Consider the following 23,754-nt stretch of genomic DNA (forward strand, 5'->3'; position numbering starts at 1 on the left):
TAATGTTAATTGATTAACATAAATAAATTAAACTAGAGCAAAATTTCCAAAGTGTTTGAGGTCATTTTGTTACGGTGTGTTTTTCGTTTGTTTGTTTTTATTTCAAAAAATATTATTATTATTATTTCCTCAAAGTCTATCAAAACTATGTGTTGCAATTAAATGCATACAAGTTGTAAATTAACTAAAAAATAGTATGCGTGTGGGTGTGTGTGGAGATAGTTTGGGTGTGACAGTGGGCGTATTTACAGTTCTCCATGAGAATATTTAGGCTTGAGCTCCTCAATACGTCGTATGAAGTCGGTCTTCTCCAGACAGCCATCACAACCTTCATCCCAATCGTTTAAAATCTTTTTCAAGTCACGAACTTTTAATTTCTTCAAATCCACATTCTTCAAGTCAATTGGTTTCTCTGCAATGAAGAAAATCACATCAGCTATACCATATTCATTCGAATATGTATTATTTGCTAAATACCATAACGCAAGTCACAAATCTGCGCATCTTTCTTCTTCAATTTCTCGCAAACCTTGTCTGCCGGCATCGACCAACTCAATGGTTTTGAAAGTTCATTCAGTATGCCTGTCGCTGACTCCTCCAAGCCACCGAGGTAGTAACACTGAAAAAAATTAGAGGCGTATGTGGTGTGTATAACAACCTGTTTGCCGGCTAATTGCCCTTGAAGCCGCGACACTTACAAATCTGTGCTCCTTATTCTTTTGTATTTTGCAAAACTTCTTAAACTCCGTCTCAATTAGTTTGTAGTCCTTTTTGGTTGCATCGTCGAGCGTGTCCGCAAAACGTCTAACAGTCTTGATACAAACTGAAATTTCACAAGTTTCTAGAAATAGGCCCGAATCCAAGGCTTACGTGGCCATTGAACATATTTACATACCTTCGCAGTCTTCCTCTTTGAGCGCCAGCGCTGTCTGTCCGAGAGCGGCTATAAAACATAGAATCAGCACCAAATATGTGGCCTCCATGTTGCTGCTGTTTAAACTAATTTTTATTTAATATCTATCTCTTCAAATATTGTTAACTGGTCGGCTACTCGGTTGTTGTAGATGTACTTCTACAAACGTCAGCAGAATGCCAAACAATCGATAGGGCGATAGCTCGATATTTTCAATGCCAGCTGGGCGAACAGTGTTGAACAACGGCCAACCATAAGAAGTGTGGTGAATTAGCTGGTTTAAAGGCGCCTCAATGCCATACTTTTAAAACTAAGCTAATCTAGATAAGAAAGGTAATGTTTTTAAATATTAAGCGAAAAATATTGTGCGTTTGTTAGTATAATCAAGTGCGTGTTGGGTGTGAGTCGATCAGCTAGCGCGAGTCTGCGCATTGCTTGTTTATAAATTGGCAACTGTTCCTTATTGTGCACCTCAGTGCTGACTCACACGCTGAAGCGGAGACACCAACGGCGGCAACGCAGAAATTTTGTTAAATTTTTATCAACATTTAAGATTATGTGCGGGTCGTGTTTTGGTGATTGCCGGCAAAAAAATCGAATGAAATCTTACGGGCGTTGATAAAATGCTGCCGCTTTTGTTTACACTCAAACAGTATTGCTTCAGCTGGTAACGTGTAAAGTACTGAGTATCTAGAATCAGGATTCGTAGCCGTTAGCAACAATTGAAAACCAAAACAAACAGCGAATCTCAAGTGTTTGCATGTTTGTGTATTTAAAACTGCTAATTGTAGACATACGCCCACCTCTACGAATAACAAATATATCCGGAACTTACATACAAATCACACAAAAATGCCCGATGTGCAATTTTTTGCAGTGCTTCCACAACAGAACAGACAGGTGTCTAAAATTCGATTACACGGTACTTTGGACCCAAATGCTGAACAGTAAGTTATATAGTACTATATATAAGGAGGAAAATCGATTCCATGAAATAAAAACTTTACAAAATTCAGCACTGACTTCTTAGAAGTGCTAAACACATCGCGTGCAGGCGTTTCATGTTTTTAGCGCCGTCGTTAAATTCCTCAAATGTTTGCATACGATCTAAATCGAATGAAAAATGCTCAAAAGATTTATGGCCTACACATGTGCTGAAAATATCAGAGGGGACTGAGATGACCACAATAATCGCCACACTAAAATCTGTTTTATAGATTTTTGACGGCAGAAAAAAAAAACAAACGCAGAAGATACATTTGTGTATCAAGTCTAATAATAACTGTGTACCAATTGAACAATTAATATGTTTGCAAATGTTTCAACTCTCAAAAACCAGACACGGCTCATTAAAAAACAATCCGCAAAATTTGTATATATATCTGCATTTCTGTAGCATCTAATCAATGACATCATCAACGCGAAATTAAAGCAGCAGGCCGTTCGTTGATGATGATGAAAGCAAACCAAAGGCAAAGACAAAGATACCAAAGCAAAAGAATGCTATATAAATACATTTAAAACCCATGATGGCAATCAACGCCTTAACCTCCGTTGATTGACCATTCATTGTTGGCGCATCTCACGCTTTTGCCCAAATGATGTCAATAAATTACAATTCCATTTTGTTCTCTTTCTTTTGCTCGATCGCATAAATCTACTCAACAATTATATACAAATGTATATGTCGTAGTTATTACAACATTAAAACTTTTGAGATCCGGCTTCTGAGTGGTAAAAACAAGAAAAAGACAAAGCAGAATTTATTGTTCACATTTCTTTCGAGTTCTTTGCGAGTCTGGATAAGACATGTACATATTTATTTAGTTGTCTCTGTGACGAATTCCTATCGACTCACCTTAATGGGCATTACCAAACGCTTAAGTTGATATAATTTACGATAAGATAAGACACTATATACGAGCACAAGTAATTCGTATGCGCTTTGTTTTAGATGTTCAATTTCCCAAACAATATCAGGTATTACAGCCATTTTAAAATAGCCTTGCAATCTATCTATAAATACCTTTTCCATTAAGTATTTTTAGTTTTTACAGACCTTGTATTGAGACAACTATATATACATGCATAGATATAATTATGATCGCCCAACAGGCTATATCTAGTAAACTACTGTCTCTCTCAGAAAGAGAAAGCGGCCAGATCAGACCTATAATGTGAATATATATACTTAAGTATGTCTTTTCCCTCCAACTTATTTTGGCGCCTTGTTTTGGAACACAATCTTTGACGGAAATTCAAAAAATCCTCCTGACCTTTATCTTATCTAGACTGTATATCTTGACGTTTAGCATTATCGGAACCCGCTGTATATTTTTGTGCCACTTTTAATAAATACAAATAACTTGGGGGAAGTACTAATATTTAATTTTGCAAGTTATTTTTTGTCTTTCGCTTGAATTGCAATGGTAATTTGCTTGTTTTTAGGTTATTTTTATTCTTATTGTCTCTAATGGATCGGGAAAGTTGCGATAGCACGAAGACAGGTACTGCGTAAGAAGCTTAAAACAAGAAAAGAATGCTAAAGTCGAGCAAGCTCTTAAATACCCTGTACCTCCCACCAAAAAGAAAACAAGATAGAACGCTACAGTCGAGCAAGCCCGACAGTAAAATAGCCTGTACTCTCCACAAAAAAGTAAAAATTAAAAAAAATATATATTAAAAAAAATTAAATTATTTAAAAAAAATTAAATTAATTTATTAAATTAATTAAGAAAATGTATTTAATACATACATAGAAGACATGTTTATGTACAGTTTTACATTTACATCACGTGTCTATGTGTATTTATATGCGTGTATGTACTATATGCAGCACAAAGTTGAACCAAAGCAGCAACAACAACAACAGATGCGGGCAGCGCTGCAAGCAGAGCATGAGCAACGATTTTATTTATGGATATAACTTTCTTCAGAATTGACCTATCATGATGAAATACGGAAATACGGACACATAATCCCTAGCTGGATGTAATTACCAAATTTGAATTCGAAATTCCAAGAACTACGGGAGTTACGTAAATCACTAATAGCGGGGGAGTGGAGAGTATATCGGAATAAAAAAACAAACTTGACCTGCCTAGGTCTTGGGGGAACCTGGATACCAAGTTTGGTAATTCTAGCTCTTGTACCTTCTGAGATCCTTGCGCTCATACAGACGGACAGACGGACATGGCTATATCGACTCGGCTTGTCACCCTGATCAAGAATATATATACTTTGTGGGGTCTGCCACGCCTCCTTCTGCCTGTTACATACATTCGCACAAAACTAGTATACCCTTTGGGTACAGGGTATAATTAAATAATTTTCGGATGAGTATTTTCGAAAGAATTGATGGATCGATAAAGCGGGGAAATATTTGGTTTCTGTTATAAATGGATTTCTGTTCAAATTTTTAACTGAACAGTGTAAGTATATAATATTTATGCTGCCTAACTTCCCATAAAGAATCGCAAAGAAAGGTACATAGTATAAGATCAGCACGACAAGAAGAATTCAATCCATTTGGTCTATCCATCCTTCATTTATTTGTTTCAATCACTACTCGTCCCTCTCCTCCTACAACTATTTCATTTAAATTTGTAGATATCTATGCCGTGGCCGATCATGCCTTCATAAAAACGATATGATAAGGAAAAAATGATTTCTACTGAAAGATAAAATAGCACAACCACAGGGTACCCTGTGTACCCATAACCATGGAGTAATAACACTTTTTGTTTATTTATTTATTCTAAATTCGATTTCGAGTACGTCTAGATCTTTTATATAAAATGTAATAATTTCCCTATTTGTACTAAAAGTTCTTAAGTTGCAAGCGAAAAATCAAACAAAAAACGCTTTTAATATTGTTTTTTTTTTGTGGTGAATTTGCGGCAGTTATAATTATTCTCAAAGTTTTCGATCATTATTCAGTTTAAGGATATTTAATTTACTTTCAACAGTTGGGCATTTCTCTAATGTCGAACGCGACATTCGTACGCATTCAAAGTGAAAAAAAAAAACATGCCAAAAAATAATTTTGTTTTCCCAAAAGGAGAAAGTTATAGCTCTTGACTAGCTCTATTATTGGTGCTAAGGTGGATTTTGCGGAAGTGTTAGTTTTTCAGTTTATGTCGCACGCGACATACTTTAAAAATGTACCAAGAGCGAAGCGCTGGTTATTTTCCGGCCAAATTTTTTATTTGTAATAAAAAACGGTGTTTGTAGCTACCTTTGAATTTTTCGAAATATGTCAAGAATAAATGTAAAATTTGATTACATTAGTTAAATTTGATAGATTCTCTATACAAATATGTCAAAACATCATACTTTTACAGACTTTGAATTTGTTGGCTGCGGTTGACATTTCTGTGGAAATGTCCAGATATTAATACTTATGTAAAGGAACATTTTAAAGCGGGTTTCTGCGAATTCTCGCCACTACCAAGAAACGGCTTAATGGCAATACACTTATGCATGTACATATGTGTAATAAATCTTATTAATCTTGATCATTCAATAAAAGTTCATGGCAGATGTATACAAAAGAACAAATTTTAGTATTAATTTTGTTTAGAAACTCTTATAATTTGCAAAACGTTTCCGTATGTTCAAAGAAATGTGAATCTTTTTAAGGTATACAAAGTGATTTACAAGTTCAGGGGAATTTCTAAATTTCTATACACTTAGCACCCACTCAAAAGTTGATAGCGAAATGGTAGAATACAGCTTTTATTGCCATTGCACAGAGGAAATTACGCAAAAGGCACGCGTCGCATACAAACTGCTTGAAATACTTGAACTATGAATCACCCTTTGAGTTCCTGCTGAATAGACCATATAGACGAAAAATGACGAAGAACCGGTTAGAACCGCCGAAAGGTGGTTAAGCTAAGCCGATCAATGGGCTGGCGCGCACGTTTTCATGCAAGCTTGCCTGACCACCATGTGCCAAGACGGCTAATGTTTTTATTGTTGTTGTGGTTGGACAATGACTAAGCACTTTGAACGCGGGTCATGCAAAAAAAGAGGGCCATTGATTAACACCTGCTGCCGGCAAACAAATACATTTGTTGACGTCATGAACATGTGTAGAACTAAAATTAGTCGTCAAGCTGTTTATCAATAATTCATTCTTTCTTCTTTTCCACTCTACTTGCAGATTTTCGGTGAACTTTGTGAACGACAGGACATGCATTGCACAACAGAATATAGCGTACCATTTCAAGGAGATCGTCAGCACGTATCCTCAAGTTCTGATCGAAGATTATAAAGAGAATGGCGAGTGGCAGGACTATCAGGAGAAGGAGCTGTCGGCTTTTGATGGTCGGTCTGAGCTTGCGAGCATAAACCATAAAAAACATAAAAATCAAACACAGAGCTTCAATGCTGATGATGCTCCGCCCTTTTCTTCCACAGCAACAGCTTTTGCGTTAGAGTTTTCACTGAATTATGAGACGAATCAAATACATGCCTATAACATACAGGATGATGGTGTTAACATACTCTCATCCTACGATGTTCAGGTTCCGCTCCAACATATTCAGGCGTTGCAAGTGTGGGGCAATGTGGACAAGGTCACTGAGCTAACATTGCTCTATGAATAAAGTCGAGGTTAGCCTCTTCCCCCTTTTCTCTCTCCAATCGTTTCTCATTCTATATACTCGTACATATATATTATTATTGCTTTTTGAGAATAGCGCTTGCTGTTTTGTTACTTGCTTGGTTGGTTTGGTTCGGTTTAATGATTTCATTTAATTGTAAGTACTTGTAGTTAGCAATGCACGTAGTTCCAATTGAATTTCCAGCACCAACTTACCACGTTACCAAAAATTTAGTTGCAGCTCTTCAAGTTGCGCCTGCGCTGTATGCTACACTATTTTTAACCGTCACTTCCGCCGCTGCTGCCGCTTCTGCCGACGACGCTTCCAGCTCCTAAACAAAAAAAAAACCAAAGACTAGTTCTAAGTAACCAAACGCCCTTTCTTAACGTGGACTGGACTTACGCGAGGAGTTTTCAGTGAGTGAGCGATCTATATCGTGCGGTTTGACTTAGGAAGTGGTATAGAGAAGAATCTCTTCTTTCTTTCTAATGCCATACTTATATTCCCATTATCAATTAATGTCAATTTATTTGTTTTCCTTACATTTGTGACTGCCTTTTGAGATATTTGGAAAATTCTTAAAAAGCTATTTCTGCACATTTTTTGTGTACAGTAAAAAATCATTAAACGATTTCGATCACATGGTATTATTAATCAACCTTTATGAAAACCCAGTATGCAAACGAAAGCATTTAAAATAGGGAGCCTAAAAATAGAAACAACGCACCTAAAGACCTCTCGTGTAAGTCCAAATATAAACACCAGTGGTAGTATTATTTATGTATATTGAATTGTGTATGCAATTCAACAAGAGCTGTATATCGTGAATTGTTTCTATAAAATTAGAAATGTCTTGAAGTATTCAATTTATATATAAACACAAATATGCACAGCTCTGTTTTCGACACAAGTATTTTTTGTAATCCAATGACATAGTTCTTTTCCAAAAGCATGAGTTGATTTTATATTTTATGTTACAAAATTCATGAGAAACGTCTAAATCGCATCATGACACAAAACAAAAAAATGTTGAAACAATTATGTATTTTAATTAATTGCAAATTTTCCATGAAAATTGTGGAATACAATATTGTTTGTTTCCGCTTCATATGTTTTGGCAAGCAATTCATGGAAATTGAAAATATTTTAAAATAATCAATCTCATACATCTTTGCAGCTCAGAAAATGTGAATATAAATCCGAAAGCAATTTTACCAGCGATAATGCATTCAAAAACATTACTTTCCAAGAATCGAACATTAGAAATAAGCAATTAATTTCGTAAAAACATTAAACAAATTACAAACACTTTACTATTTTGTATTTAATTTTAACACATGGAAATTCTATATTACTTGTAGAAGTTGCTAAAGGTCACGGATGCAGTATTATCGCCCCTATTGCGGCAGAGTTGTGGTCGATCGTTTCAGTCATCACTTTATTGCAATACATTATCCGAGTATACGTTAACATATGTTCATTATATCTATATTCTTGGCTCATCATAATAAGTATGAAGATAATTTCCCATAGAATTTTTATAGATATTTTAAATTAACATCTGAATCTATTTTTTATTTTTAAATTACAATTAAAGCAAATATTAAATATATACAAAACTGCGTTTGTCAATTAACTTTATGGCACTTAAACAATATTAGAGAGATACAAGGTAATACAAACATTAAAACAAATATATACAATGCAATATATACAATTTGCACAACGCAAAGGCAGCTTCTCAGTGCCAGCTATTAAATAGAACATAATAAAAATGGGAAATAGCACTGGACAAGGATCTCTACTACGACTGGGGATAGAAGTATACGTAAATCATCGGACTAGACAATACAAAATTCTTATTCGTACTTTACAGTTAGTTACTTTTCAATTTTGCAAACAATTTGGTTTGTCGTGGTGCTGCCATTTTGAAATTGTGGAAAGCCGAGCTGCACAAAATTGCCCAGCGATGCCTGCAAGTTTGTATCGGCTGCTTGCGTTATCGTTATCGTATTGCCCGCGAGATCCTGTGTGGTGACCACCGTTGGCTGCAGCTGCACGTGCATTATCTGCTGCTGTTGCTGCTGCTGCTGCTGAGGTTGCTGCGACGCCGATGCGACAGTCTGCAGCATTTGCATTTGGGGCTGCTTTATTTCATACTGATTGAGTTGCTGCTAAATTAAAAAATTAGGATTATTAACAAATTGAGAGTAAAGTATTAAGCAGGTCGCATTACCTTGGCCGTGTTGTTCCCAGTTGCAGTTGCCGGCGCTGCCGGTCCAGCCGTTAGCTCCAACTGCGATTTCTCGTGCATTTCTCGATGCTTCTCGTAGTGCGACTTGGTGGCGAAATTTTTATTGCAAAGTAAACAACTGTACAGCGTTTCGTTGGGTTGCGCTGTGTGTATCCTGCAATGGGAAATTAATCAGATTAGTTAATAAATGAATCGGATTGGGGGATGAATATTAATAAAATGTGATCAAAACTGCAAATAATTTTTTAGGAAAATTATTCTTATCTTTATCAGATAACACTCTTTGATATGGATTTTAAAGATTAGGACACCTACCGCTTATGCTTATTGAGATTATCCTTGCGCGAAAAGGGTTTCTTGCACACCTCGCATGTAAACATTTTCTGGCCGGAGTGTGAGATCAGGTGACGGGACAAATGCTCCTTACGACTAAATGCCTTGCTGCAGTTCTCCTCCGAACATTTGAAGGGCCGCAGTCCTTCGTGTAACTTCACATGTTGTGTGAGGTGTTCCTTCTTTTTGAATTCGCGACCGCAGGTGGGACAGGGAAATGTGCTGTTCGGCGTTGTTGGTGTTGTTCCCGTGCCTGTTGACGTTGCTGCTTCGGCACCCGAAATTGCAGCAACTGGACTTTGTTGAGCAGTCTGTGGAGCCTCATGTGAGACATTCCCCACTTTTCGAATTGGAAATGGTGAACAATGTTGTAGCGTCGTAGACTTATTGCTGTTGTTGGTATTGTTATTATTGTTGTTGTTGGAAATGTTGTCGACGGGAGGTTTGCACACCAACTTTTTGTTGATATTGTTGTTGGCGTTGGCACCACCACTTGGTGGGTGGCTCTTTGGTTGATTGACTATTGGCTTGGGTTGTTGCTGTGTTGATGGCGATTGTTGTTGTTGTCGCTGTTGCTGTGGCTGTTGTGGTTGCTGCTGGTTGTTGGCTGTTGTCGGCACTCTGGCCACTTGCTTAGCAGCGCCACTCGCTGCTGTTTGGGTGGTTATACGACTGATCGTAATGTTTTGTTTATTGAGAAGCGGTATTTTCCGTTCCAACCCTGTTGGTTGCTTAGCCACCTTTGTAATGGTTGTACTCGAGGATAATCGTTGAATAGTCGCACTTGTTGTTGGTGTCGTCTGTGGCTGTTGTGGTTGCTGCTGCTTGGCTTGAGGTAAAGGCTGCTGTTTGGCCTGTGCCAGCAAACGCTTTGTGAACTCTGTTGTGGGCGTTATATTCAGGACATTGTTGGTTGCACCAGTGGTGGAAGCTGCTGCTTTTTGTCGACTCTGCGGTTGTTGCTGCGGATGTGGTTGTTGTGTCTGTTGTCGCTGTGGGGGCGATGGCGTTTTAAAGGTCGCATTATCGTTACTGCTTGTTCTGGTTGGACTTGATTCTGGCGCTACATTTCTGATGACCACTTGAGAGCTCGGTGAGCGTAAAATTTGATGCGACGTTACCTGTGCCGTTGACAGCGACAATTGTGGTTGTGGTTGTTGCTGTTGCTGTTGAAGCTGCTGCTGTTGGGGTGATTGTTGTGTCTGTTGTGGTGCAAGGAATTGGGTTTGCAACGTGGAGCCTGCCGTAGCGCCTTGGAATGCGGCATTTCCCAACGTTTGAGGCGTCAGTTGCAAGGTCGCGGGTATTGATGTCGGCGTCAGCTGCATGATGGGCTGACCATCCGCCGTTGCCAATTGCGGCTGTAGCTGCAATGGAGATCAAAAATAAAAGATAAGTGATGTATGAATACGACAAATTAAACTTCTTTACAAAAAGGAGTAAACGTTTCTCCACCCAGAAAGACAATGATTATGCCTTATTTCTTCTGTGAAATTAACAACATTTTCAATAAATTAGGTTTGGATACACAATTATCTAATTTAAATAATCAGATACTAGTTAAAATTCTAATAAATTACTCTTATAATAAAATAGAACACCTTATGTATTAAAAAATTCTCTAGATAATAATTATATACTTTTCATGCCATCGGTATACATGATATTTAGTATAAGCCCGATCGTACTTCAAGTCACCCAACGGGATGATGCCTGAGCATTTCTCGATGTACCTACCTTCATTTGCACCTGATATGTCGTGGGCAGGACCAAGTTTTTGGTGTCTATATGCGCGACAATCTGCTGATCTGAGTTCTCATCACGTATAGTGATGGGCAGAAAGCATTTGTTTGGTGACAACATATTGGAGGCTGTCGTGCCTGTGTTTCCAGCGTTCGCCTGCGTCGCCGTCAGACTCGACAGCAAGGCAGCGGCATTGAATTGTTGCTGTTGTTGTTGTTGTTGTGATGCAGCACCGCTCGGCATGAGCTGCAATTGTATTTGTGGCTGTCCCCCGAACTGAGGCAAAGTGGCAGCGAATTGGGGCGCTGGCGATGATAGCACGAAATTCAATTTCGGCTTCTTGCTCTCACTCGGGCTCGTTGCATCCTCCTGACTTGTTTGCTGGACCGCAATGGTTGCGGCGTTATTGTTGTTAGGCGCAAACTGCAATTGGGTGAATTGTTGCAATTGCTGGAATTGCTGCCAGAATGCCAAATCGTTCAACTGCTGTGGCTGAATTTGTAACTGTGGCATAGCCGAAATGGTGCGCAGTGGTTGTGGTGGTTGTTGTTGTTGCTGCTGCTGCTGTAGAGGCTGCAGAGTTGGGGCCGTTAGTGTGTGCGTGGTCTGCATCGGCTGCTGTTTGACACCAGACGTCGTTGCACAATTGCTGTTGTCCTTCTTTCCAAGCGGCGTTATTTTGATATCCTTTTTCAGTCTAATAAACTCCTCCAGCGTGCTGTAATTACAAACATTGCTTTAGTGATTGGTAACTACCACGAGTTCAGAGATTGACTGATAAATCCTCATCAATAATAATCAATTGTATATGGAATACAAATAAATCGAATAATACTTTTCACTGGTTAAAATAACGAGCTTTTCTAAATAATTTGTCTTATAAAGATATTTGTGAAATATTCTAGAAAATTTGAAAATAGCGAGTAACCGAGCGATTTCGGACCATTGCCTATGTTTATGTAGTCTATTAACAGCTTTTAAATATATTTGTATATATGTACAACGAAATTTAACTGCATTGCTAAGCAATGAAATACAATTAATTTTTCACATAATTGATCATTATTAGTCAATGTTATTGAATGATTCTAAGACGTACTTCTGCTTTTCGCTCTTGATCTGTGCAGTTGGTGCTTCAGGCTGCGCCGGTGCCGCTTGCTGCATACTGTTGTCCATCGTAATGGTGTATTGTTGTGGTGCTGCGAGGGTCTGTTGTTGTTGTTGTTGCTGCTGCTGCTGTTGCTGCTGGACCTGTACTCCCACCGCCTGCATAATACTGCTGAAGAGATCGTTTTGGGATTGCGTGGCTAGGCCATTGGTCGAAATAACGCCTGGCAGCTGCGGAACAGGATTACTCAGCACACTCAGGCTCTTGCCGCTCTCGCTGATGGCATCCTTTATATACACCTTATCGTCGCTCTGCTGTGTCTTCAGATTCAGGCAATTGGTGAGCATTGCTTGGGAGTTCTTGCACACGTTGCGGAACTCGAATAGTTGTTCCACATTTTGAAGACATTGCGCGCATATAACCTTGGGCAAGCGATCCCTTTCGTCGACCTGTCGAAAATTTCAAGATTTGTGAGTTTTATATTGCGGTATATCCCCACCATAGTGGGCCGATGGGTGGTATGCTTACATGCAGTGCCAAACATTCTGCAATTTTGTAGCTCAAGTTCTTGGCGCGGCCGTCTGGCGAGTATATGTTTATGTGTTGATCGCTTCCCCCGCTACTGGCCGTGCAAATGCGACACAAATCATAGAAATTTATGCATCGTATGTTGGACATTGTTGTTGTTGGCTTAGTGCCCTTATACTCAATAATTTAATACAAAATAAAAAATACACCGAGGTTTTGGCGCTCGAACAGTAAAATATTGCACACACTACACGCAAACACATAGACAGACACCACACACAAATGAACACCACCCACACACAAAATGTTTATTTCCTCAAGGCTGTATTTATTTAGATAATTTTGCCGAATTGCGCGCTCATAAGCTAACTATTGCACATTTTTATTGATAAGCCCGTGATGAGACGACCAGTAAGAAGCATTATGCTTTCTCTTTCAGTTAAAAACACATGCATTTTAACTTTTTATAGAACTTTGCAAAATTTGTTGTTTAGTAGACGCCGCGACCAGTGCTGTGCGAAAATGCATCGATAGCGATTGCTTAACTCATGTTATCGCGCAAAGAACACTATAATCCATTGTAGTATTTTAATACTGCATAAAATGCAAATACGTGGACAAACTACATACAATATGTTCAAGAACATATAAATCATATTAAAAATTGTTCCATATATTCGTAATACAATGTATCATGATGTTAATAATGCTAATTTTGAAAATTCTGCTGTACAAATTCAATCTGTCGTTTGATACTACATAAATATTCTACCCATATTGAGTTCGGTCACACTTGTATGTGTCAGCCATTTATGTGTATAGTTTCTTTGTGTGCGAGAAGCAAAATTAATTGCGTGACAGTAAAAAAGATCTATAGAAATTTATTCTTATTCGTAAAAGTTTGCTAAATATATTATAAAATATGGGTTCGCGCAACGAATGTCGCATTTATGTTGGAAATTTGCCCCCAGATATACGCACTAAAGATATCCAGGATCTTTTTCACAAATTTGGCAAAGTTACATTTGTCGACTTGAAAAATCGGCGTGGTCCGCCATTTGCATTTGTCGAGTTCGAAGACGCGCGGTGAGTAAGACCCGTAGGGCAGGCATTGCGGGTAAAATAAACTAACTTTTCTAAATTTGGCAGCGATGCTGATGACGCAGTAAAAGCACGCGATGGTTATGATTACGACGGCTATAGGCTGCGCGTAGAATTCCCCCGCGGCGGAGGACCAGGTAGCTACCGTGGCAACCGCAATGACCGCAGTCGTGATGGTGGTCGTGGAGGCGGTGGCCGCGGTCCTCCAGCCAAACGCTCGCAGTACCGCGTTATGGTAACTGGTTTGCCCGCATCTGGTTCTTGGCAAGATCTGAAAGATCACATGCGGGAGGCTGGCGATGTCTGTTTTGCTGACACTTACAAAGATGGCTCCGGTGTAGTAGAGTTCTTGCGCCACGAGGACATGAAGTATGCCATCAAGAAATTGGACGACTCACGTTTCCGTTCGCATGAGGTAAGTAATCAAAGGTCGGGCGCGCTGTTTTGGAGAATATCAATTATAAATTTTATGTAAATTTACAAACAGGGCGAAGTTGCCTACATACGCGTGCGTGAGGATAGCGGTGACAATGACCGCGGTGGTGGAAACCGTGATTATCGCGATAGGTGAGTGTTGGACCACTTTGAGCTGCTATTAATCATTAAAATTAACCAATTCTTTCCCTGAACAGATCGCGCTCTCGCTCGTTCTCGTCGCGCCCACGTCGCCGTGGCACACCCACCTATTCGCCGGTGCGACGTCAAACCTATTCCAGGTCTCGCTCACGCTCTAATTATTAAACACTACAAGCATTACCCATTAATTTTAATATTTCTTACGAGCAGGTCGCGTTAGGAAAAGCAAGCTTAATAACGATTACTGTTTGTGCAGCCAAGCGCCAGCGCATCACCCCGCAGTCGTATCAATCAAATCGAAACAAAAATCAATGACAGCAAATTTCAAGAACAGAAACGCAAACAATCGAAATTCAATTATCAACAACAACAGTAGTGCTTGCTTTTCCAACATTGCTACGAACATAGGGAGAGATGCAGAAAGATTCTTATAAATTATAATTTAAAGCACACCAAATTATTGACTCAATACATATACCAACAACAAGGCCGCCTTGATTCAAGGAACGTTTTTGTCCCTTAAACATTCCTTGATTAACTTTGCATCAAAAAATTGAGAACTGTAAACTATTAACTGCAAACTGAAAAATAATTTATTAGAATTTATCTAACATCCAGTTTACCCAAACACAGAATAAATATGTATACTTACAACTTAATAACAAAAAAAGAAACAAGAACAGACAATTGAAAAGGAAATAACATCCGATGTACAAATTATTAATATTAAATTTTTTATTTTCTTCTCTTCCCGCGTTTATGTTTGGAGTCATACACTCATAATCGCATAATATTAATGCATAATCGGAATTTGGAGTATGAGGATGTATGGAAAGGAGGAGGATGAGGATGGTGAGGATGAGGAAAGGAGGATTATTTTGATGGTGATGGTGGATGAGGATTATGTGATGATTTTGGATAATTTAAGGGAGGCAGGATAAAATGTATTTATAAAATATAGTATTCGGGATAAGGATAAAAGGATTTGGATATTAGGATTTTTGCTATGACCTTCGCATACTAGGACAACGTGGGATTCGGTTTCTCACGAGGCTAAATACGGAGGAGACATCACTTTCATTGAAACTTTTTTCTATTCGCAAGTTGGAACCCCTTCAGAAAGATCTTCGTAGCGTCTTTTGTTCGTGTCCGAAAAAAAAGCCTCTTAATGCCTCCGTTTTCAATTCTCGGATGTGTCTCGTGTAGTGGGTGATAAGCTGAATGTGCTGATGAGGTACGGATGCCCACGTGGAAAGGATCCTACATGGGATGCAGCCTTGGATTTTGGAGGCGGCCACTGCTTCTAGCGCTTCGTCTCTGACTTCAGCATTTCGTTTCACGTTGGATTAACTCTAGGAATTCGTATTCGCATTCTATAATCTTTTGCACTTTGGATTTTGTTTCGTGGCCCCTGCCCCATCAGCTGCGCGCCCATTTTTTCTTTGGTCAATTGGACGCCAGCTAATGAATCAATGGAAATGCATCCAACGTTGCCTGGCACCCAACGCTGGATAATATCTCACCCTGGCTTTTGGGTCTCGGTCTCACTCTCCTTCCACCCCCGCTCTTTCTTGGTATGTTCGATTATGCACACATTTTGCGTTCAAATATGTTATAAAATTTAATTTGATCGGTGTTGGGGCAATTGTTTGGCAGAACTTTATGAATTTGTACATACATGTGTGTGTATATTTACGTATGTACGAGAGTACATACATAACTAACAATGCCCCAACAGATGTCCTTACTCCTTTTTTATGTGAGTTTTTGCCTAGTAAGCCAATTATATACCCCATATATAGTCTACACATTTTTGCATGAAGTTTTTATCCAACAAAACATTTAGCAATAACTACTATACCGATTTCAGGCGCAAAGAACAATCCAATGCAACAATTGGGAAACGAAAAACTTATGAAAAGTGTGTTCTTTGCGCTGCCAATTTATAAAATAAAATAAGTTTATCGGAGTAGCTCACACTCTCAAGCCATTTAGTTGTAAAAACTGATGAAGAGTATTTTTTAAATAAAATAAATATTCGGTAAAACAATGTGTTTTATTTCATTTCATATTTGAAATTGAAGGCCAAACATTAGTTGTCAAATTAAAAGGGTTTTTTACATTCATTGGATGGTGCGTCTTACAATATTGATATCTGCTGTATATTCCAAACATGGCCATCACAAAAACTATGTTTTTTATGAACAGTCCAAAAATGTTCAAATTGTATTGTACATCAATTGGGAGAAAATAAAATGATATAAAAATTCCGCTCTTGTCCCACTGTGCATCGCAACATTTTTGGCTCAAGCGAGAGAGCGCAGCGTGTCAGCACGCTCAGTCTCTTCGGATTATTCGCCGCGTGAGGTTGTGCTGCGCGCGTGTTTTGAGGCATTTGTGATAAAGTAGGGTCCTCGGAGCTGAACGACGCGTGGTGCCGGCAATAATCAACATTGTAAATAAAACTACAACAACCATAGCAAGAAAGACCAAACAAATTGTTCTGAGGCGTGCAAAAAATTAATTATAATTATAGTATTTCTTTGAAATTGAATAATTTTTTGTTTGTTCGTTTGTAGTGGCATGCTAAATAAATTGTAGGATTGCGCTCAAAAGTGCCAAACTGAACAACAAAGAATGACGAATTATAAATAATATGATTTTAAACAAAAAGTGTACATGTGCCTGGGTTGCTTGACCCCGAACCGCCCCACAACACAACAAGAACCACCCACAATTATTTTTGTTCCAATTAAGTTGCTTAAGTTTTTTGTTTTCCATTAAACAGCTGTTGTGCTATTTTCTGAAAAGCTAAAGACCAAAGACTTATCGCACAGCATGAGCATTCTATTGAGAATTCAACTGATTGATTGATTGATTTATGACCAATGCAGCGTTAGTCATTTAGAGAGGAGGTTAAGCTATTCTTTATTGGGTTGTCAGCACGTGCAACAATTTTATTTAAAAGAAAAAAAAAAACAATCACAACAAGAAAGAAAAAAGTTGGATTTGGTAAAAGTGCAAGTCAACACAAAATTTTAATTATTTGGAAAATAAATATATGCTTACATAGTATGTATTTCAATGTTCATGTGATAAAACAAAAATAAATACATAATTGCAGCTGGAAAACAAAAAGCTACTAAATTTCAAGGTGCGTATTTAGTTTTTATTGAAGTTCAGTGGAAATTAATTTATATAAGTACTTTATAAACGTTTCTAGTTAATGACTGCAGAGCTGAGAAACTTAACTGCCTTATTAATAAATAGGAGTGTAGAATCGTTTATTATAAAATAAGTTTGCTGTTAATTTAGAAAATATTGAGAAATTTAAATATTTGCTTTCTTATTACCAGAAGAAGAAGAAGATGAATTGCAAAGCAAATCAAAATTATTGTAAACAGAACTTTCTAAAAATTTTCGAAATGCTTAAAGAAAATGTTGATTTAATTGTTTGCTAAGCTCTAGCGCCAGCATTTTGGGAGCTTACAAATTTGATTTTAAGTGATGTTTAATATTTTAAGTGAAACCTAGTTTTAGTAAAGATACAAGAAATAATTTTGATGAGAGCAAGTGATAACCGAACTTTACAGGGCGAGCGTGCGGCATTTCTTATACCAGAAGTGAAGCTAGAAGTTGCAGTGTGAGAATCTGATTGCACGCTCGATTCCCATGAATATAAATTACAAAATCTGATTTAAAGTTTATTTATATATTTATGTTTTATTCCTACACCTTTTATCTTATATTCATTAGGCGACAGTTGACAATAGTACTAGGTATACGAGTATTAGATGCCATCAGGCTACTACAGCCCTCCTGTCGGCTACTAGGAGGGAGAGAAATCCGGATCAGATCATTTTTATAGTCTAAATATAGCACTGGCCTTAGCCAGTTTCTTTTATGTGGGCACGCATGTTGCTGTACTTGCTGGTAGGGTGGTTGTCTTGGGCTTCAATTTTTTCCAGATTAACGACCATTAATTTTTCACAATGAAAAGATAAACCCAATAGCCCTACAAAAGCTGCCACCCTTTCAATTTACTTATAAGTATGTTAACTGTTTTGAAGCATTATTAAAAAAAAAAATGTCACTATTTTTTTTTATTTGCTGCCCACATTGCACTTCGGCATCGAATAGTATTTCCGCACACTTGGCCTAGCAGAGGTTAATGCAATTATATTGCTACTTAAATTGAGTGGATCTTGACAGTTGAAGTTGACACAATTTTTTACATTTTTGTCTAAGCCAAGTAGTTGGCATTAACAACAGATTTGATTGTGTTTAGCCCCAACACACTAGATTCCCACATAACCTTTCCTATCACAGGGAACTTCTGCGACATTGTATTTAGTTATGTAAGTGTTGTGTTTCGCAGTTAGGTCCATCAATCCTAATCACATGTCCGCGAGTGTACAGACAGACCCAAGAGCCAACCAACTCTATAACTTTTAGCTTTCTGTCACTCGCATAATTGATTGTCTAAAGTTGAATAGCAACGAATGCCGCAAATTCATTCAGCTAACGAGCGTTTAAAATTTCACATGCCGCCTCGCATCGCCTCTGCCCCCAATGCCGCCCCAGCCCGTCCGGACCCTCCTCCACAGCAGTCAAGCAGTCAGTGTCGGCTGCCACTTAACATTTTATATATCATTTTTCGTTATACTCGTACGTACGAATAAAGTGTTTGTATTTTCCTGATTATTGTGGTAGTTTTTTTTTTATACTATATATATTCTGTTGGGCTGCTGTGACACTTTGCTGCCTAGGGTGCGGTTTGTGGCCGTAACTTGAGACTCAAGACGCGCTGCACCGCATCCTTGTGGCAAGCAACACCTCATAGTGTTGGCTTGTCCGTCTACCTAACCAGAAAGCCAGCAGCGGCCTACCTAAAACGACGACGACGTTGTTGTTGTGTTGTGTTTGTTGCCGCCGTTGCTGCTTCTGTGTGGCATTGTCTCATTGCCGCTTGCCGCCCTGCTATCTGCCGCATCTCTGTCTTTATCTGTCGGCCCGCTTGTCTGTCCCTCTCTCTCTCTGCCCCTGTGTGTGTGTGTGGCTGTGTGTGTTGCGCTTTTCCGGCGTGTTAATCTTTTGTAGTTATGAGATACTTATCGCGCCCCTGCGATTGCTGCTGTGGGTCGCCCGCCTTACGCGACTATAACATTAACCGTTTGTCATGGCAACGGCGACAGGTGCGTGTGAATGGCTTTAAACGCTGACGTTGGCCTAGTAATGAACAAATTTATGTGTGTGTGTACACTGTACAGAGAGCAAAGTTGGCCGGAACTGCTGGTAGCTCAAAACTGTTAAATACACTTCAAAAAATTTTGTTCTTGTAGTTAGGAACGATTCAATAGACCAATACATTTATTTAAAACTAATCGAATGCCACAGTTGGAAACATTTTTTTCTAGCTTAAAAGCTTTTCATGTTAAAATAGCTTTCTAGAATTAAAGAAATTCGTCTTTTCACAAATTTAGATAACAGTCAAAAACCGTACATTTTTCATCAAATACGATAAAAATTCGTGTATGTTTTAAGGAGGCCTTTTTTTTGCAGACAAAACCCAGAAAATTTTGTTCTCACAATCCCAATTACTATGAACGCCAGCATTACAGCTTTATTGGAGTAAAAATATACCCTAGTTCTGTGCCAGCATTTCTCAGCTGGTCTTGGACTATGTCCAGGGACTAGCTACGTAGGTCCCCAGCCAAACTGATAAGTATCTACAGAAATCGTCGATTACTATGCAAGAGTTCACAACACTTGTGAGGCAAGCGTAGAAAAATGCCTATGGCTTTGTAGGACGTTGTGCCAAAAGCATCTAAGTACTTAAGAAATACATCTAGTTATGCAATTTGTAGATTCAAAAAGGCCAGGTTAAGATACCAAGGGGTCACATAAATTAACATCACAAGAATCCTGAATAGTCATAACTGATTGGCGTTGCGAAAGAAAGAAATTGAGTCACTTCACTCAAACTAAATTAAAACGTTAATTACAAGCAAGTTATAAATCTTCAATAAATAGTCGGCAGTATTTGTTTTAATTAAGACGTGCAACTAATCATTAAATAATATAAATGTAGGAAATATGGGCTTGGCTTAAAAAAAAAGAATCTTATTGCGCGATTTAAAGCCATAACCAGAGATAATGCGCAGGTAAGAAATTAAAATGGCATGAAACAATTATAAAAAATACAGTAAGTAGTAATTTGCAGAAAATATGGCTTGATTTTAATAAATATTTTCGTAATTTCGTAATGAATCGCATCGTTTTTTAAGGTAGGGCTAATTACCGTGTGGACTTAGTATTTAAAGGGCTATTTCTACATCTTTCCAAGTTTAAAGTCACGAACTAAAAGTAATCAACGTTTTTCATTTGTAAAACCAAATACTTGTTAAGTCATAATTTGAAATGAAAGTAAACTTAGCATTAAGAGTAAAGGGGACAGTGCAGCATATTCTCTCAGAGCTAGACTAAAAGTTATCAAAATTGTTGTTTAAATTTCCAAGATGATTTCAAGATTGCTCTTACAGACGGACAGAGCGTATTTTAACCATAAATTGAAAGAATGGATGATATACTATATAAAGAAGTGTATAAATTGGCGTAAAAAAAACTCATAGCAAACATTTTTCGCTGTTGATGATAAATGGAGTTGGTAGGAAATAAAAAATGTTGAATATATACAATAAATATACATTTGCTGACTTTTATCATACACGAGTATAGCATATTTTATAGCCCGTTAAAAAGGGGATATTAGGTAACAGAAGAATGCATTTCCGACCTCATGAAGTTTTACATACATACATAGTATATTCTTAATCAGCATTACGAAGCAAATTCGTCTAGACGTTTTTGAATATTTTCGGACCACATTGACGAAACTTGGTGTAAAAACTCTTTCCTGCTCCAAAAACTGTACGAGTTAATAATATTTTTTAGATTTTTCCTTTCCATCGCTACAGAATTTGGTCAAAACTATTCACACTTTCAAAGCTACTACATAAATTATTTCAAATATTAATTAAAATTTCAATCAAAGCTCTAGTACTTCGCCCCGAAATTGCAACAGCGTGTTCGCTCTCCTTCTGGTTTTTGCTTCTGCTGTGCGTTCAGATAACCCAACTCGACTGTATTTTGATTTATTTGTTATTAAAAAGCACTCCTTGAATTTTTCTCTGTGTACCGCTACCCCCTTTTCCAGCTGGCTTAACTCTGTGTTTGGCCCCATTGAAGTGTCAAAGTTCATTTTGATTGACTTCCGCTTGACTGGCTTTGTAACTCCTTTTTGAAAACTCAATGAGCCGCCGTCTCGCACGCAATTTATGTTAATTTGTATTTTGCTCCGCCTTGCGCTTTTCCAACGCGCTTTTCATAGTTAATTATACCCACAAACACACACACATACACATACACACACCCATTTCACTTTTCACCAGTCCGGCCATCTAGCAGACTCTTTGGCTCTGACGTGCCTGCTAATTGCGTTACATGGCCGTTGACTAGCGATGGGTTTTGTTGTTGCTGTTGTTTCTTAAAAGTGGCAACAAGTTGTACGCCTGCTTGTCTAATTGTTTTGCCTACAAAATTTCTCCTGGCCTTTTGGGGTGCCCGACACCACCACTCCAATCGTCCAAAGCAGGCACCAAGAGGGAACTGGTTTGAAAAGAAAGAAAGAAACGCATTCACTTCTTCACCACTATTTGTAACAATTGTAGGACAGAAAATATTCTTCAAATGTATACTTTTGGTCATTACTTGTAAATATAGAAACAATAAACTCTCTTTAAAACGCGAGAATTGCTCATTGCCTTATCAAATATTTCCTTATCTTAAAATTATCTGTTAATTCGTGATAGTCAGCATTGAATTTGAAAATTTGGTTTCTGGCTGAAGAGCTAAAAATAATAATTAAATGAAAAGGTTTATTTTGGTAAACAGACTGGGGTCAGAGGTCTAAGCGATGCGCGCAAACTGAAAATGCTGATAACAATGAGTAGAACATACATAATAATACGTAGGGTATATACTATACACATATCTGAACAATTGAACACAATGCCGCAGCAACAAAACCGATAATATATCTAGTGTGAATTTTAATTAACTTCTTTATTTGTCTGAAACCATTTAGTGTTTCAGATTTCTAACTTCTGAGCAAACTACTTATGAGAACATATATTTTATATTTGTTTCCTTTTTTTCAATAATTTTTAATTCTTAATTTAATAAAATATTAGGTGTACGTTTAAGTTCTATAAGTGCTAAATTAAATACTTCTACATAAATGTTTTCAAAAATTGGAATTGTATTTGATGATTGAAAGAAAATGTTAAACTGTTGAAAATGAAATTGTTTCCAATTTTTGCCTGTTTTAAAACCCTATTATAATTTTTGAGAATTAAAACGAATGTACTTTAGTTTTCTACTTTGGTTTCTACTAGTTTTTCGGTTTTATAATAGGAGTTTTTTTATGCTGTTCAGTTTCATTTCATGTTTGTTTACCTTGCATTTACAATAAGATTTGGAAATACTTAAAATATTTGGATTTGTCATAAAAATATACAGTATATAAATATAAAAAATGATTTACTATTTAAGAGTAATTCGTTATATACATTTTTGAATTGAAAAACTGCAGATTGCACCATGGTAGATATTAGCTTTCATTAGCAGCCCTCGCTTGAAATGAAATGACCAAAATTGGTTTTCTGTGCCGCTTTTGCCGGCGGCTGTGCTTTTAATGTAATCAGCATCGAAATTGAATGAATGAGTGAATGATACCTGCGAGTGATTTGTGCTGGACAGTGCCTTTGCTGTCCAGCCATCCATCTCCATCAATCTATGGATAACAGCATTCGGAGAGATGGCTAATTTACGAGCTGGCAACTGGTTCTGGCCATCATCGAAAGCTCTTTACCAGCACTTAATTAGTTGACAAACTGGGCGGCGGTCACACCCACAAATAAAGCCCAGTAATGTGGAACACACACGCCGATTTCTCAGCTCTGTCACTCAAACAGTTGCCTGCGGAAATCATTTGCATTTCTATAACCGCAATTCAACCACAAAGTGGTTTTTTTTCACATTTCAAATTGAATTTTTGGCCTTTAGTTTTTGGTTTTGGTTTTTGTTTTGTTTTTTTATTGGCCAGCATCCATAAACGCGAGCAATACAAAGCAGGCAGTCAGACACCAGCTTAGCACACGTCCGACCACATTTAAAAGAACATAAATACGATCGTAAAATGCTAAAGAGACAATGTTGATTTAAGGCTGGAGTGGGCAGCGGGTATGGGGAGGAGGAGGAGCGGAAGGGGAAGGGAGCAGCGAACGGCTTAGGCGCCGCTTAATTGAGACGCGCGCGCGTTTCAAACGCGACTTTCTTGTCTCCTCATTTGTTGATTTGCATATTTAGCGAACACTTTATGAATTGGACACTTTTTATGAGCGCCTCTAGTGCATTCTCTTGAATTGTTTATGGCATAAAGCAACCAGTTTAATTAACATACATGTACATATGTACACAAGTCTAGTCTAATTAAATGGCCAACTGAAGCTGCAGCTCTCGATAAGAC

General features: G+C 37.9%; 5 protein-coding genes across 9 annotated transcripts in view; 3 read left to right on the forward strand and 2 right to left on the reverse strand.

Moving 5' to 3' along the window:
- Positions 1–54: 54 nt before the first annotated feature.
- LOC115623610 (mesencephalic astrocyte-derived neurotrophic factor homolog) lies at positions 55–1,053 on the reverse strand. Its single transcript, XM_030518027.1, has 4 exons — positions 896–1,053; positions 699–823; positions 478–619; positions 55–412 (listed from the first exon to the last, which is right to left on the reverse strand). Exons 1-4 carry the CDS (start codon positions 981–983, stop codon positions 246–248), a joined length of 522 nt encoding a protein of 173 aa, XP_030373887.1. The 5' UTR covers positions 984–1,053; the 3' UTR covers positions 55–245.
- A 382-nt stretch (positions 1,054–1,435) lies between these two features.
- On the forward strand, positions 1,436–8,004 carry LOC115624074. 3 transcript variants are annotated; one of them, XM_030518661.1, is made up of 3 exons: positions 1,436–1,860; positions 6,081–6,532; positions 7,700–8,004. In XM_030518661.1, the coding sequence occupies exons 1-2, from the start codon at positions 1,766–1,768 to the stop codon at positions 6,523–6,525; spliced, it is 540 nt and encodes a 179-aa protein (XP_030374521.1). In that variant the 5' UTR covers positions 1,436–1,765; the 3' UTR covers positions 6,526–6,532; positions 7,700–8,004. The 3 variants fall into 3 exon arrangements, with proteins under 3 accessions (XP_030374521.1, XP_030374522.1, XP_030374523.1); XM_030518662.1 differs by lacking the exon at positions 7,700–8,004 and adding an exon at positions 6,757–7,577; XM_030518663.1 differs by lacking the exon at positions 7,700–8,004 and having other exon boundaries at positions 1,440–1,860; positions 6,081–6,244; positions 6,338–7,577.
- An 84-nt stretch (positions 8,005–8,088) lies between these two features.
- On the reverse strand, positions 8,089–12,963 carry LOC115624072 (putative uncharacterized protein DDB_G0271606). Of its 2 annotated transcripts, none has more exons than XM_030518659.1 (6): positions 12,489–12,963; positions 11,952–12,409; positions 10,847–11,570; positions 9,092–10,476; positions 8,759–8,930; positions 8,089–8,696 (listed from the first exon to the last, which is right to left on the reverse strand). In XM_030518659.1, exons 1-6 carry the CDS (start codon positions 12,636–12,638, stop codon positions 8,403–8,405), a joined length of 3,183 nt encoding a protein of 1,060 aa, XP_030374519.1. In that variant the 5' UTR covers positions 12,639–12,963; the 3' UTR covers positions 8,089–8,402. The 2 variants fall into 2 exon arrangements, with proteins under 2 accessions (XP_030374519.1, XP_030374520.1); XM_030518660.1 differs by having other exon boundaries at positions 8,090–8,693.
- Positions 12,964–13,326: 363 nt separating this feature from the next.
- Positions 13,327–15,146, forward strand: LOC115623402 (serine/arginine-rich splicing factor 1A). Of its 2 annotated transcripts, XM_030517712.1 has the most exons (5): positions 13,327–13,574; positions 13,638–14,004; positions 14,077–14,156; positions 14,222–14,305; positions 14,376–15,146. In XM_030517712.1, the coding sequence occupies exons 1-5, from the start codon at positions 13,411–13,413 to the stop codon at positions 14,383–14,385; spliced, it is 705 nt and encodes a 234-aa protein (XP_030373572.1). In that variant the 5' UTR covers positions 13,327–13,410; the 3' UTR covers positions 14,386–15,146. The 2 variants fall into 2 exon arrangements, with proteins under 2 accessions (XP_030373572.1, XP_030373571.1); XM_030517711.1 differs by having other exon boundaries at positions 14,222–15,146.
- A 2,050-nt stretch (positions 15,147–17,196) lies between these two features.
- LOC115623702 (extracellular sulfatase SULF-1 homolog) overlaps positions 17,197–23,754 on the forward strand; it is a 56,390-nt gene continuing 49,832 nt past the window's right edge. The window contains exon 1 of the mRNA XM_030518181.1: positions 17,197–17,319. The gene's annotated coding sequence lies outside the window, so the exon portion shown is untranslated. The remainder of the gene's footprint in view (positions 17,320–23,754) is intronic.

Source organism: Scaptodrosophila lebanonensis, unplaced genomic scaffold, assembly GCF_003285725.1.
Source record: "Scaptodrosophila lebanonensis strain 11010-0011.00,11010-0021.00 unplaced genomic scaffold, SlebRS2 tig00000053-arrow-pilon, whole genome shotgun sequence".
NCBI lineage: Eukaryota > Metazoa > Arthropoda > Insecta > Diptera > Drosophilidae > Scaptodrosophila > Scaptodrosophila lebanonensis.